Here is a 12,514-nt window from a genome sequence, read left to right on the forward strand (position 1 = left end):
TTTCGAGGTTGCTTTTCACCCTTCAACACCGAATTCTCGCTCAAAACCACCCCAATTACGACCTGCTCATCGACCGAGCTCCCGTCGTCGCGCGTTCTCATCGCTACGCCTGCACCAATACCTCTGCTGTGTCCCCCATCGCCACTCACTGCCGCACCCGGGCGCACCGACAATGAAGGAGCTACTTGACACGGACCGGGTCAACTTTCTTGTCTGGAGGTTCGATTGTTTTTCGCTTCGTCTCAAGGCTCGGTCGAGGGCGCTGTTTGAGGCGTTTTGATCACTAACTCTGCTTGTTCGGCTCGAAATTTAGGTACCTGCTCGAATCAAGTATGTGCACTGCTGCCGCGCCGGGCTCTTTCGAGAGCCCCGCTGCTGCCCTGCCTTCCGGGCATTGAATCTGGGCGAGGTGAGACTGACCACCACAGATTATCGAGAGACGGCCGCCAAGCTCCAAAAAGAGTGGAGGGTGCACCAGCCTCACAGACAATTCGATTTCGCATCTCATGTGAACACATATGCGCTAGTGTCGCTTCTGAACAAAGGCCTCATATACGAAGACTACCAAAGGCAGTTTGCGGCAGCTACGCACCAGGTACGGTCTCTCCTACGATTTCTCAACTTCCTCTCATTTTATGGGCCATTCAATTTTCTGGGCACGCCCTCCCTCCATTCCTGTTGGGGTTGCACCCGGCATGGAATTGGCGGGTAGGTGTGCTGGTGGTGGCTTTGGGCCCAGGGGGGCGCTAGTGCCGGGGTTGACATTTCCTTGCAGGCGCCGTGCGATGTGCCGGCAACGGCCGAGGCAGGTTCGCGGGGGGTGTTTGGGCCGCTGAAATTTCAGCCCGAGATGGTGGTGGACGAAGACGAGGAGGACGACGAGGAATCCGAGCCGGAGGCCGAGCCTGAGGAGATCGAGAACCCACGGAAACGGGCGGTCGAGCGGCAGCATCACCGCGAATTGTCGCATGGATCCCCCGCAAAGCGACAGCGGCTCAGCAACGGCTACGAGAATGGGGCCGATTCAGCCACCACGCCAATGGAAATCGACCACCAGCCAGACAACAACCACGCATATCCGTCACCGCTTGAGGGCGAACAGGCCGAGTCCCCGCTCCTGCGCACCGAGGGCCCGTCGCGCGGCACGCAGGTCGAAAAGGTGCGCGATCTGACGCAGGGCACCGTGTTTCTGCGACTGGGCACCGACGAATCCCCGGAAGCTAACGAAAACCCTCTTGTGCTCCTCTGCGAGTGGAACCCCCGGGACCCAGCCCTCTTGGCGACCGCCGGCACAGATGCGCTAGCCCGCATTTGGACACTACCTTGTGGAACCGCCCCAGACGGGGAGCCCGGTCACGTGGGTTCCCTCAGTCCGTCCTCGTTGAGCATCGTCGAGGACGACCTGCCCAAGAATGCGACTGTCTCAGCCATGGCATGGAGCTCGAGCGGGGAGCTCATCGCGCTTGGCACGGAGCTCGGCAACAAGTCGCGCGTGAGCATCTGCTCTGTGGATGGAACCAGCATGCACCGTTTCGACGGCCTCGACACGCCCGTCACCAACCTCTGCTGGAGCCCCAACAACAAACTCCTTCTTGCCATCAGCCCGGATTTGAGCAGTGGCCTGGCGAGTCCGGGTACCTTGATTCATATTTCGTCTCCCTCCATGGTGAACTCCATGTCGCATGTCCTGGACCACGACCTCCCCTCCGACAGCCTCGATGCGACATGGATCAGCGAGACCGAGTTCCTCCTTTGCGGCGGTGATTTGCTGGTCTCCTTCCGATGCACAGAACAAGGAATTGTGCAGGGCAGAGAGTTCCAGACAGGCAAGGACGAACGCTTCAGCCTCGTCGAGTTCGATTGGAGGTCGAGACTGGTTGCTACCGCGAGCGACAAGGGATATATTGACGTGAGTTTTCGCTGCTGACAAGAAAAGATGCGTATGCAGCCGCTGACTCTAAGTGCGCCAGATCTGGGATGAATCTGGCAAGCGCCGCTCGATACCGGCCCATGACGGCGGTATCACAAGCCTCAAGTGGCAACCGCTGCAAAACGACCCTACCGAAGACGAGAGATTGCTAGTATCTGGGGGCGAAGATGGGGCCGTTCTGGTGTGGAACGTCCGCAATGCCGATAATAAGCCAAAATACTCGATTACAATGCCGCCCCCGCTCGCGGTTAACAATCTCTCGGTGAGTCCCGACGGGGCACTCATCGCCGTAGCGACCCACGACCGGATACTTGTTTGGAAGATGGGTGACCACACCATGCCCAAGGCCAGCTGGGTGCCACAACCAGGCTGGCAAAGTCCCAACTCGGGTACCGATACGGAGGACGCTATTCCGTGTCTAGGCTGGGACTGCGAAGGCCAGCGCCTGGTCTATGGCTCGGAAAACAGGGTATGTGGCGGTAGTTTCGTTCCTTGGTTCATTGCTAACACCTCGTAGCTTGCCGTCATCAGCCTCCGTGAGCATGAGAGATGATGTGAAGACCGCCAACAAAGTCGGGGCCGTCCCACCAGTCGCCGCGCCGAGAACCCAGCTCGGCAGGCGGCGAAACAGAAGTGTCATGGAGTACCGCGAGTCAGATGAACACCCGTCCCGTGCTTTAGTTCCAGCCATGTCAACGCGGGATGGTATGCGGTCAACACATTCGACAACATGATGCACGGGACAGCGTCGTTATCAAAGTATTGCGGCCGTCAACCACAGCTCTCGCCCACGATAACACATGCCCCAGTGTCTCGCAGAGGGATTATAGTGTCAGCCCAGGGTAACACTGTCCTTCTCCATGCTCACCTTACAAAAGGCATCCGGAAACCGAGTCTTGACGACGCGGGCGGCCTCGACCTCGGCACGTTGCGGTTGATTTCGGCTCCGTCGTAAGGATCATGTCAGTCTACATGACGAGCACTAGGGGACAAGACCGGCGACTCCCAGGGCCGAGATACTCAACATCCCCGTTTCCAGCCCCGTTCCGCCTCGGGCAGCTACCAACTGATAATCGGCTTCGCGATCACTTTTATCAGTTCCTGCATCTTTAACCGCTTGGGTGGGTGGCCAGGACTCCAAGCCACATGTCTTCGAGGCATACGGATACCGGCCAAGCACGGCGAACTTCGCCCCTTTTCGCCCTGTTTCTCTTTGCATGCGGGCAGGGTAGCATGTCGGAGGGCCCGCGGGTCGCGGAAGGATTCGAACCCCACCGCAAGGCCATTTTGAAGGATAAGCGCATGCTTGCGGGTGAAGTGTGGCCTTGCGTTGTGGATAATCTGCTTGTTAGGGGAGGGGCGCATCATGGGCCTAAAAGCTGAGCGTTTGATTTTGTCTGCGATATCTTTTGAAGGCGTTGCTCTTCTAGTCGAGCGGGGAATCAGGGATAACATGAGATATATTACAGTTATATTAGTTAGAAATCGCGACCCGATAAAATCCTAGGAAACTCCGCTTCATCAATCATCCCCCCCTATTCAGTGATAAAATCCTCACCATGTTGTTGACGATGCTTTCTGGTCCATTAACTGAATGGTTCGGGGCCTCCGGTGGTATCGATGGATATTGAAAACAAACCACAACTTCCTCTGGTGATGAGAAGAGCTTCGGAGGCATAATGTGGAAACTTAATCTTCATAGGTAGGTATTGATAGCACGCTGCATATTTTATCATGTACATTATTAAACTAAATTCATGTTGGCAGAGACGTCGTGACGCCATTCGAATATTTATATGAGGAGCCGTATCTATGCGCTGGGTATTCAAATGCCCCCGTGCCATGCACCTTTTCCCAAACCGAAACGCCGATGTCCAAGCAAAACCCACCCCACCACCACTATGCACATTAACAACTTCTTCTCCTCTCCGTCAGCCAGCCGGTTGCCCGGCGGCGGCACCCCTCAAACAGCACTCCTCGCATCCCTATCCAACCTCGGCACGCTCGCGTCCGCCGACCCCTCCATAACCACCTTCTCATTCGAGCCATTCCCCTCCTCCTCGTCGGAAGAATCAGCCGTCCCGGGCGCCGCCTGCGCGTTGGCAGAGTAGGTCGGCGCGTACGCGCTCCGGGCCCTGATCTTGTGGCCGTACATCCAGAAGACGATGGGGATGGGCACCAGGGCGACGGCAATGCAGCCGAGCAGGGTGGACGCCCACTGGATGCCCATGCCCTCGAACATGTAGCGCGAGAAGAGCGGGAAGCCGGCGCCGGCCAGGGAGCGCAAGAAGGTGTTGCCGGCGATGGCGGAGGCGGCAAACATGAGGTAGGCGTCGACCAGGTAGTTGAGCGACTGCAGGAAGATGGAGGCCAGGCCGAAGCCGCTCAGCAGGCCCGACAGCGTCGGCACGATCCAGTGGATGTCGCGGCGGTAGCCCGACCAGCCGAACCAGAACAGCCCCGCCGCGAAGGCCACGCCGCCGGCGATGACGCTCGGCAGCCGCCACTCGGGCACGGGCACGCCGTTGTTGGCCGCCAGCTTGCGCTGGTACCACGGCTGCTGCAGCAGCACGACGATGCCCGCGATGAGCTGGCCCGTGACCATGCCGAAGAAGGTCAGCCCGGCCACGCCGGCCGACATGCCGTGCACGCCCTGGAAGACGAAGGGGTAGGCGGTCAGGAAGAGGTAGAGCAGGCCGTAGATGAAGGCCATGTAGACCGAGATGAGGGTGACGATGGGCTCGGTGAAGAGCAGGCGCATGGGGCGCGAGAAGTTCTTGGTGACGAGCTCGCGCACGTCGATCTCGATCTCCTCCTGCTTGGCGTGGATGCCCCAGTTGAGGGTGCGGCGCCGCAGCTCGGCCGCCTTGCCGACCAGGATGGTCGGCGGGTACGTCTCGTTCAGGAAGAGCAGGTCGAGCACGAAGGCGAAGACGCCCATGAAGGAGACGATCCACGAGGTCCACCGCCAGCCGAGGTGGGACTCCACGATGAAGCCGCCGACGAAGGGCGCCAGGAGCGGGCCCGTGAAGACCGTCATGGAGAAGACGGTGATGGCGATGCCGCGGGTCCGGTTGTCGAACATGTCGGAGAAGACGGCGGCCACGACGGCGAGCGGGCAGGCGCCGAAGAAGCCGGCGAAGAAGCGTGTGATGAGGACCGTCTGGAGGTCTTTGGAGACGGCGTTGGCGATGTTGAAGATGAAGAAGCCGAACATGGAGAGGACTAGCGGCAGGCGGCGGCCCTTGAGCTCGGAGAGGGGTGCCCAGAAGGTCGGGCCGGTGGCGAAACCGAGAACGTAGAAGGAGACGCCGAGGAGGGAGACTTCGGAAGACACGCCGAACTCGATCGCGACAGCGCCCGTCGCGGCGGAGAATATACTCGAGCCAAAGGCGGCGGTCATGGTGGTGAAGCCGAGCATAACGGCAGTGGCGATCCTGTGGAATGTATAGTCAGCTTTCTGTCGCTGATAAAGGGTTAAAGTAAAGGTGGGCGTGGAGGGGAAAGTGTAAACTCACTTCTTCTTCAACGGCCAGTTCTGCGCATGAAGAGGATCATCGGGCCCGTCGAACTCGACAACATAGTCCTCCTGGTTTGGTAGTAGCGGTGGGTATTCCTTGCCGGCGCCGAAGTTGGGCAGTGGCCTCTTCCACTCCTTGCCCCTGGCATCTCTCCCGACAGTCCCGCTGTGTTGACTCCGCGCTGTTTGGATGCGGCTCAGTTCGGTATTGTGGCGTTCCAGATCCCGTTGTGTCTCGACACGGTTCAACCCAGAACCCCGTTGGGAAGCTTCCGAGGAGGAGGATGACACGGACGACGCTGAGACCACCCGTTCGATTTCCTCGCTACGGCGTAGAGCAGCATCGCGCTCGGCCGCCTCGAGAGAGCGGTCCACGTTGTCTGGTACCATTGGGTTGTTGTCGAGTGTATAGCGGATTAGGTAGTAGTATCCTGGAGTGGTTGATGTTCTAATTATCCGGTGTATTCAGGGGTATATCAACAACAGCACACAGCACACTGGCAGACAAGGTACCAAGAGTGAGAAGTAGTGGGACCCTGTGTTTAATAGTACGAAGCCGATATAAAACGAATACTAATAATGGAGTGGTAGCATGAAGAGTGATGATGGAATTCGCCTCCTCCTCTTGGGGGGAGTCCCCCCCTAATAAGGAAGTTACATCTACACATCCCGGAGACTTTGCTTGCCGGGCAGAGAATAGTGATTCATGGATCCGTCAGGGAAAAGGAACAAAAACTGGAGTCCACATTGAATGTTTGCCCACGCCAAGTGGTTCCGTCGGTGGTTCGGCTTGGTCCATGATGTGGCCTCGGCATTCGCGCTTTCACGGCCGGCAACCGTGATTACAGTGATTACCAATTTAGCTCGTCGCATCCAACAGCCCTAGTTATCCCATCTTCCCTGCCTATGAGCCTGTCAAAATGGAACCCGGCAGCATCCACGCCGATGACAAAGTGTGTTTCGACCGCGGATAACAGGCGGCAGCAGAGCTCCGGGACGCTGTTATCTCCCGGCGCCGTCCTTCGCTTGTAAATTTTCATCATGGAATCCCAGCTCAGCGGTGCATTTGTCCCCGTTCATCTCCGCCAAGGCCCGCCGGTGACTCCATCCGAAGCGCGGCAACAAGCCCGAGAGTGGAGTGCAACTTTAGATCAGGAGTGCATCGCTGTGTGGTGGCCCATCAGAATGGGCTAGATGCTTCGGCTGTTGTTGACTTTGTTCGTAGCTGTTATTCATCACAGTGTTGATATCGCAATACATAAATGATTTGTTGCTGACTATGCTTCGATTTGTTGCTCCTGACAAAGACAGACAACCTACACAGCCATGCAGGACTCGGGAGTTAATGGGCGGGATTCGGTCTTCGATGACCAAAAAAGCGACGCCCGTCTTAAGTCCGGCTCGTGGACTCGCTTTGACGTAATCCCGCAGCGCAGCCACCATTGAGGATGCCACGACTTGCACCGTCCAATCAGGAAACAAGATGATCTGCCGTAAAAAGATTCGTCCCGCAAGGCTCGAAACCTCAGGGGCGTCCTGAACGGCGTCCCCGGCTGCGACTTTGCCCACCAGCGGGAAATTTTTTATTCCAGTTTTTTTTCCCTCCATTTTCAATTTCTATCGCTGCCCAACAGGACTGCCAAGATAATCCAACGGCCCGGATTTCTTTTCGGGCCTTGGAGTTCCGCCCTCCGCGAATTGCCGCTGGTGACCGAGAATAGCCTCGTTGCCGGTTTCCACTCTTGATGCCTCGGCACGCAGATCCAGCAACGGAAAGCTTACACTCCAATCCCTGAAAGTTCGTTAGCCCGTGACTTCAAGACCGGGATCCTTGCCAAAATTTCCAACTCAACAACACAACCACGCATTTCTTTACTAAAAAAACGTCTTGATTGGAATCGTCTTTACGAATGCTCCTGAGTATTGCATTTGCTTTCATTTTAAACGGTTGTTGGGCTGTCGAGGTAGGGGTTTTCAACTTTTGAACTGGGCCCCTGTCAAATCGGACGCGCTAACAAACAAACCAGGGCTGTACTGTATCTTCACGGCAAAGACTGGAACCCGCTTGTTGCGCATGGATGCATCGCGAAGATTCTGGGTCCACCAAAATGCATGTTCGTTGTATGTACATCTGTACAAATATTTCAACGCACGCCCCATCGATCGTCTTCCAGAAGACTCGCCGCTTCTTCTAAACTCAGCCCTGCCGTTTCGGGGTAGAAGTTCCAGATCAGCCCATACCCGACGGCGCATATCCCTGCATAGAGCACAAACGTCCACGACGGCGTAAGCGCATCCATGAGCAGCAGAAAGGTCAGCCCTATCACAAAGTTTGCTCCCCAGTTGGTTGCCGTGGCAATGCCACTTCCCAGCGACCGCACGTTGAGCGCAAACAGCTCGCTCTGCATCCAGGGCACATTCCCCAACCCCAAAGCGTAACCGGCAACGTAGACCATGATGCTCACGAGAATGGTTATCGCGGCGCCGCGGGCGGGGGTGGGAGTAGGTCCATCGCCGGCCGAATCGACCGCAGCGAGTGTAATAAACGAGAAGCCGTATGCTGCGAGGAGGAGGCCCACAACCATAAACGGGATCGACCAGAGCAGGATGCGCCTCCTGCCAATACGGTCGATCAAAAAGAGGGCCACGAGGGTGAAGGCGAAGTTGGTGACCGCCACAACCAGTGAGGTGAGTGTCGGGATCGGGAAGCCCAGCATCGTGAATATCGTAGCCGAGAAATACATGAGCGAGTTCTAGACGACTTGTCAGTGACCGGATCGTAAACCGGGAGCTCGAGAGCACTCACAAATCCACACAGCTGCTGCAACCCCTGAAGTAAACAAGCAATCGCCAACGCCCTGCGATTCCTTCTTACCCCAAACAGCTCCCCGGCCGAATCCATCCACACGGCCTTCCCAACGCCCGTTCCATTCCCTCTTAACCTCCTCTCCTCACTCTCTTCCCTCACCTCAATCTCAATCCCCTTCACTGTCGCATCCACCTCCCTCCCCTCCCCCTTCCCCTCAAGCACCCTCTCCACCACCCCCCTCGCCTCCCCAGCCCTCCCAACCATCACCAACCACCTCGGCGTCTCGGGCATAACCACCATCACAACCGCCTGCACCACGGCAGGCAGCGCGCCCAGCCCCACCATCCACCGCCACGCCGTCGCCGGATCCCCAAACTCCCCCAGCACCCACCCAACCACATACGCCACCACCTGGCCCAGCGTAATAAAAATCACATTCATCGTCACCAGCCTCCCGCGAAACGCCGCGGGCGCCAGCTCCGCAATATACAGCGGCACCACAAAACTCGCCGCGCCCACCGCCATGCCAACCACAGCGCGGCCCGCGACCATGGCGGCCACGGAGCCGCTGCACGCCTGCGCGGCCGCGCCCGCCGCGAAGAGCGCGTCGGCGAGCAGGATCACCCGCTTGCGGCCCAGTCGGTCGGCGAGCACCGAGGAGAAGGGGGAGATGATGAGCGCGAGCAGGGAGGTTGACGAGGTGATGATGGATTTGTCGAGGGTGGTGAGGGGGTGGGGCGTGAGGGCGGTGCCGATGGAGACGAGGGTCGAGGAGATTACGCCGGTGTCGTCTGTTGTTTTGGGGGGGAGGTGGTTAGTGTCGTTGGGGATGGGGGGGTGGATGGGGGGTAGGGAGGGGAGGGGGTGGCTTACAGCCGAAGAGGAGGCCGGAAATGCCCGCGCTTAAGGTGAGGAGGTAGATGAAGAGGGTGGGTGAGGCGGGGGGTGGTGCGGCATCGTAGGTGGTTGCGTCATGGCGGATATCGTTGTTGTCGTTGTTGTCGTGGTTGTCGTCGTCATTGTCGGGGTGGTCCTCGGACGGGGAGGGATGGCGGGAAATCAAGGGCTCTTCTGCGCTGCTCATCTTCACGGCATTTCTGACCTCGTGGCCGTCGTTCGTGATGCTATGATATGCTGTGCATTGCCCGTTTATCTGGCTCCGAGTAACTGCCGTTGCGACCGGATGTGGCGCCGAATTAGTTGTGGAGCGCGTCGCCGTGGATTGCTCGGTGATTTCGGAAGAAGCTGTCAAAGGCCGGCGCCCGCCGTCTCCGACTTCCGTCCCAACTCCACTGGCCCCGCCAAGAGATCTGCCCAGCCGCACGATTGCTCTGGAATCTGCAGGGGAATGCCAGCGGCTCCAATTGGAACATTTTGGCGGCGAGGGGTCTTGGTGCAGGGTGCTCAGACCAGGGGTGTTTCACAGCCTGTCGTCGACTGCATGTGCGCCAAAGGCCACGAACTCGGATGACGTGAAGCTGTGCCCCCGAGCAGTCTAAACTATCGTCAGCTTGTTTCTCTTTCCCTTCAACCATGCAATAAAGTTTGAAGACCGCAGGGCGCCCTTTCTGTTTGGTATACCTCTAATCTACCACTGTAATTCGATAATAGAACGGAACGACGTCGTACCCGGCGCAATCGGCATCATCACGATCGATCGTATCCAAAGTTTAAACCACCGCGAATCTCAACCTCGAAACCTTAGCAGCCAAGCTCATAATGCCTTCTCCATATGGCACTCCACCCCAGCGCGACTCCTGGTTCGCGCCGCTCTCGATCGACCTCTTCGTCAAGGTCCTAAAGACCAGTTTCTTCCACCCCTTCATCGCATGGATCGTCCCGCTCTGCTTCCGCGCCCAGAATATGTTCTGGGACGCGCCGCCTATGCTAGTATCGATTGCTTGGGCTTCCATTATCTCCCTGTCTTGGATTGCCGGGGCTATCAACAACAGGCTGGCGTTTGGTCTGCCGCGCGAGGTGGATCTGAGCGAGGAGGTTATCGTCATCACCGGCGGCGCCAGCGGGCTGGGCCTGCTGATCGCTGAGGTATACGGGATGCGCGGGGCCACAGTTGCCGTTCTGGACGTCGTGGAGATGGAGAACGGCGAGTCGCGGGGCGTCACATACTACAAGTGCGACGTGACGGACAAGGACCAGCTCGCGCGGGTGGCGGCCAAGATCGAGAGAGACGTAAGTGTCCCCTCATCGCTCTCTCCCTGCTCTCTCATATTTCCCTGCTTCTTCATCACAACCATACTAACTACTACCCCTCCAGCTCGGCACTCCCACGGTCCTAATCAACAACGCGGCCATCGTCATCGGCAAGCCCCTCCTCTCCATGACCTTCCCCGAGATCGACAAGTCCCTCACCACCAACCTCGTCAGCCACTTCTACACGCTCAAAACCTTCCTGCCGGCCATGACGCGCAGCGAGGTCGGCGGCACGGTCGTCACGGTCTCGTCGGTGATCGGCACGGTGGGCGCGGCGCAGCTGACCGACTACGCAGCGGCCAAGGCGGGCATCTCGGCGCTGCACCGGTCGCTCGCGGCCGAGCTGCGCGAGTCGCACCCGCAGATCCGCACCGTGCTCGTCACCCCGGGCCAGCTGAGCACCCCGCTCTTCTACGGCGTCCAGACCCCGAACCGCTTCCTCGCCCCCGTCGTCGAGCCCGTCGACGTGGCCAAGGAGGTCATCGCCGCGATTGATAACGGGAGGAACGCCGCCATCGGCATGCCGCTCTATGCGCGGTGGATCGACTGGTATAATGTGCTACCCGTGGGGCTGCAGGCTGTGGCGAGGAAGCTGGCGGGTATAGATAAGGGTATGAACTCGTTCGTGGGGAGGAGAGGGTCGGCGAAAGAGAAGAAGGAGGGTGGTTCGATACAGGGGTTTTAGAGACGAGGGGATAGAGGCTGGCGCCGGCGCCAGACCAACGCGCCGTGAGGTATGAAAAGATGTAATTGTATTTGGTGGTCGGGTGTGTATATACAAGGAGTGGATACACATCTTGTAACTCTAGTTAACGGTTTGAAGCGAGCGGCGTTTTTGTGCGTCTTACTGTTTCCACATGATCTAGACTCTGTGAAAATCCGCTCGAGTCTCTTGGGGGGGGGGGGGGGGGGGGGGGGTCGGGGGTCACCAAGGGCCGAATTCTTTCCGGGTTGGGATTGTCATTAATAAACCTCCATTCCCTGGTGTGTAGGTATCATTAACCCCTGGAATACCATGCTTGAAGATCGAAAAGCCGAAACTGATAGACTTTGGATCGTGGCCCGTTTTGTATTAGTTACATCAGCGAGCCTCTAGTTGGTTCTGAGAACAAATTAGAGGAAGGGACTGCGATGATGAATCTGGCATCTAGTTGCTGCGGTCGTGGTTGCCGTAGATGCAGCTGCTAAGGTGGAGGATAGTGTGTGTGTGTCAATGGCCTCGGACTGGGGTTTGGACTAGCAGAAGGGACAACCGATAATTGGAGGTGAAGTAGGAGGTAGAAAAGGAGATACAGGAGATAAAGGAGAAGGTTGGGGTGACATCAAGTTGTAGGACTGTAAGAGTTTCCAGTCGTTTAATACATGTGACCTGATAAATGTAGAGTTAGGGTTGAGGTTGTCCCTTGTGATCCAGACAGCCTGCTCTTATTATTCGCTTTGCCAGTGCCGCACATCTTGGAACTCCCATCATACAAGGCTTCAGTGATATAAGGTTAGGGTCCAGGCCCGTTCTGTGTGTTACGGCATTACTCCGTACCTAAAATAGCATCGGAACGATCACAATAGGTAGTCCACACTCAGACTCCAGTCGTTTATCTATCTAGGTAGGTACGATGAGATCCCCATAATACCAGAAAAGGAACACAGTTGATCAGAAGAAACAACCAAAGATGGCATTGAGTAAATCTGGAACCTGAAATATAAAGAGGGGCTTACAATAGGTAATTCCTGTGTGAATGGATTCCGTCCTAAGCGTTCCTTCCCGCACAGCCTCCAGCTATTGCACCTTGAGTGTCTCTTAGCTCCACCACAAGACACTAAATTAAACCACCTGCACCTCGAATTTGTTTCTATCTCGGTATATACGGGGATTCTAGTTCTAGAACGCACCCTCAAAACTATGTCTGATACCTTGAGAGAAAGCAGGTGATAGGGTCGTTCGCATTTGCATGTAAGGAACTAGCGCTTTGGGACACTGGCAGGTGCCGTCTTTTCAGAATGCTTATATTGACGATGGAGAAACAAACAGCTGTCTGCATCTACC

General features: G+C 57.2%; 4 protein-coding genes across 4 annotated transcripts; 2 read left to right on the forward strand and 2 right to left on the reverse strand.

Moving 5' to 3' along the window:
* Positions 1 to 172: 172 nt before the first annotated feature.
* B0H64DRAFT_327706 (WD40-repeat-containing domain protein) lies at positions 173 to 2,483 on the forward strand (the record flags this gene model as incomplete). Its single annotated transcript, XM_062800797.1, has 5 exons — positions 173 to 239; positions 429 to 595; positions 776 to 1,909; positions 1,971 to 2,399; positions 2,448 to 2,483. 5 exons carry the CDS (start codon positions 173 to 175, stop codon positions 2,481 to 2,483), a joined length of 1,833 nt encoding a protein of 610 aa, XP_062656765.1.
* A 1,127-nt stretch (positions 2,484 to 3,610) lies between these two features.
* B0H64DRAFT_209313 (major facilitator superfamily domain-containing protein) lies at positions 3,611 to 5,946 on the reverse strand. The gene is made up of 2 exons (XM_062799389.1): positions 5,449 to 5,946; positions 3,611 to 5,367 (listed from the first exon to the last, which is right to left on the reverse strand). Exons 1-2 carry the CDS (start codon positions 5,838 to 5,840, stop codon positions 3,894 to 3,896), a joined length of 1,866 nt encoding a protein of 621 aa, XP_062656766.1. The 5' UTR covers positions 5,841 to 5,946; the 3' UTR covers positions 3,611 to 3,893.
* A 1,648-nt stretch (positions 5,947 to 7,594) lies between these two features.
* Positions 7,595 to 9,343, reverse strand: B0H64DRAFT_326320 (general substrate transporter; the record flags this gene model as incomplete). Its single annotated transcript, XM_062800733.1, has 3 exons — positions 7,595 to 8,203; positions 8,257 to 9,050; positions 9,133 to 9,343. 3 exons carry the CDS (start codon positions 9,341 to 9,343, stop codon positions 7,595 to 7,597), a joined length of 1,614 nt encoding a protein of 537 aa, XP_062656767.1.
* Positions 9,344 to 9,679: 336 nt separating this feature from the next.
* On the forward strand, positions 9,680 to 11,356 carry B0H64DRAFT_403864 (uncharacterized protein). Its single transcript, XM_062804346.1, has 2 exons — positions 9,680 to 10,449; positions 10,535 to 11,356. The coding sequence occupies exons 1-2, from the start codon at positions 9,979 to 9,981 to the stop codon at positions 11,153 to 11,155; spliced, it is 1,092 nt and encodes a 363-aa protein (XP_062656768.1). The 5' UTR covers positions 9,680 to 9,978; the 3' UTR covers positions 11,156 to 11,356.
* Positions 11,357 to 12,514: the final 1,158 nt, after the last annotated feature.

The sequence above is a fragment of the Chaetomium fimeti genome (assembly GCF_033439085.1).
Source record: "Chaetomium fimeti strain CBS 168.71 chromosome Unknown B0H64scaffold_6, whole genome shotgun sequence".
Classification (NCBI taxonomy): Eukaryota; Fungi; Ascomycota; class Sordariomycetes; order Sordariales; family Chaetomiaceae; genus Chaetomium; species Chaetomium fimeti.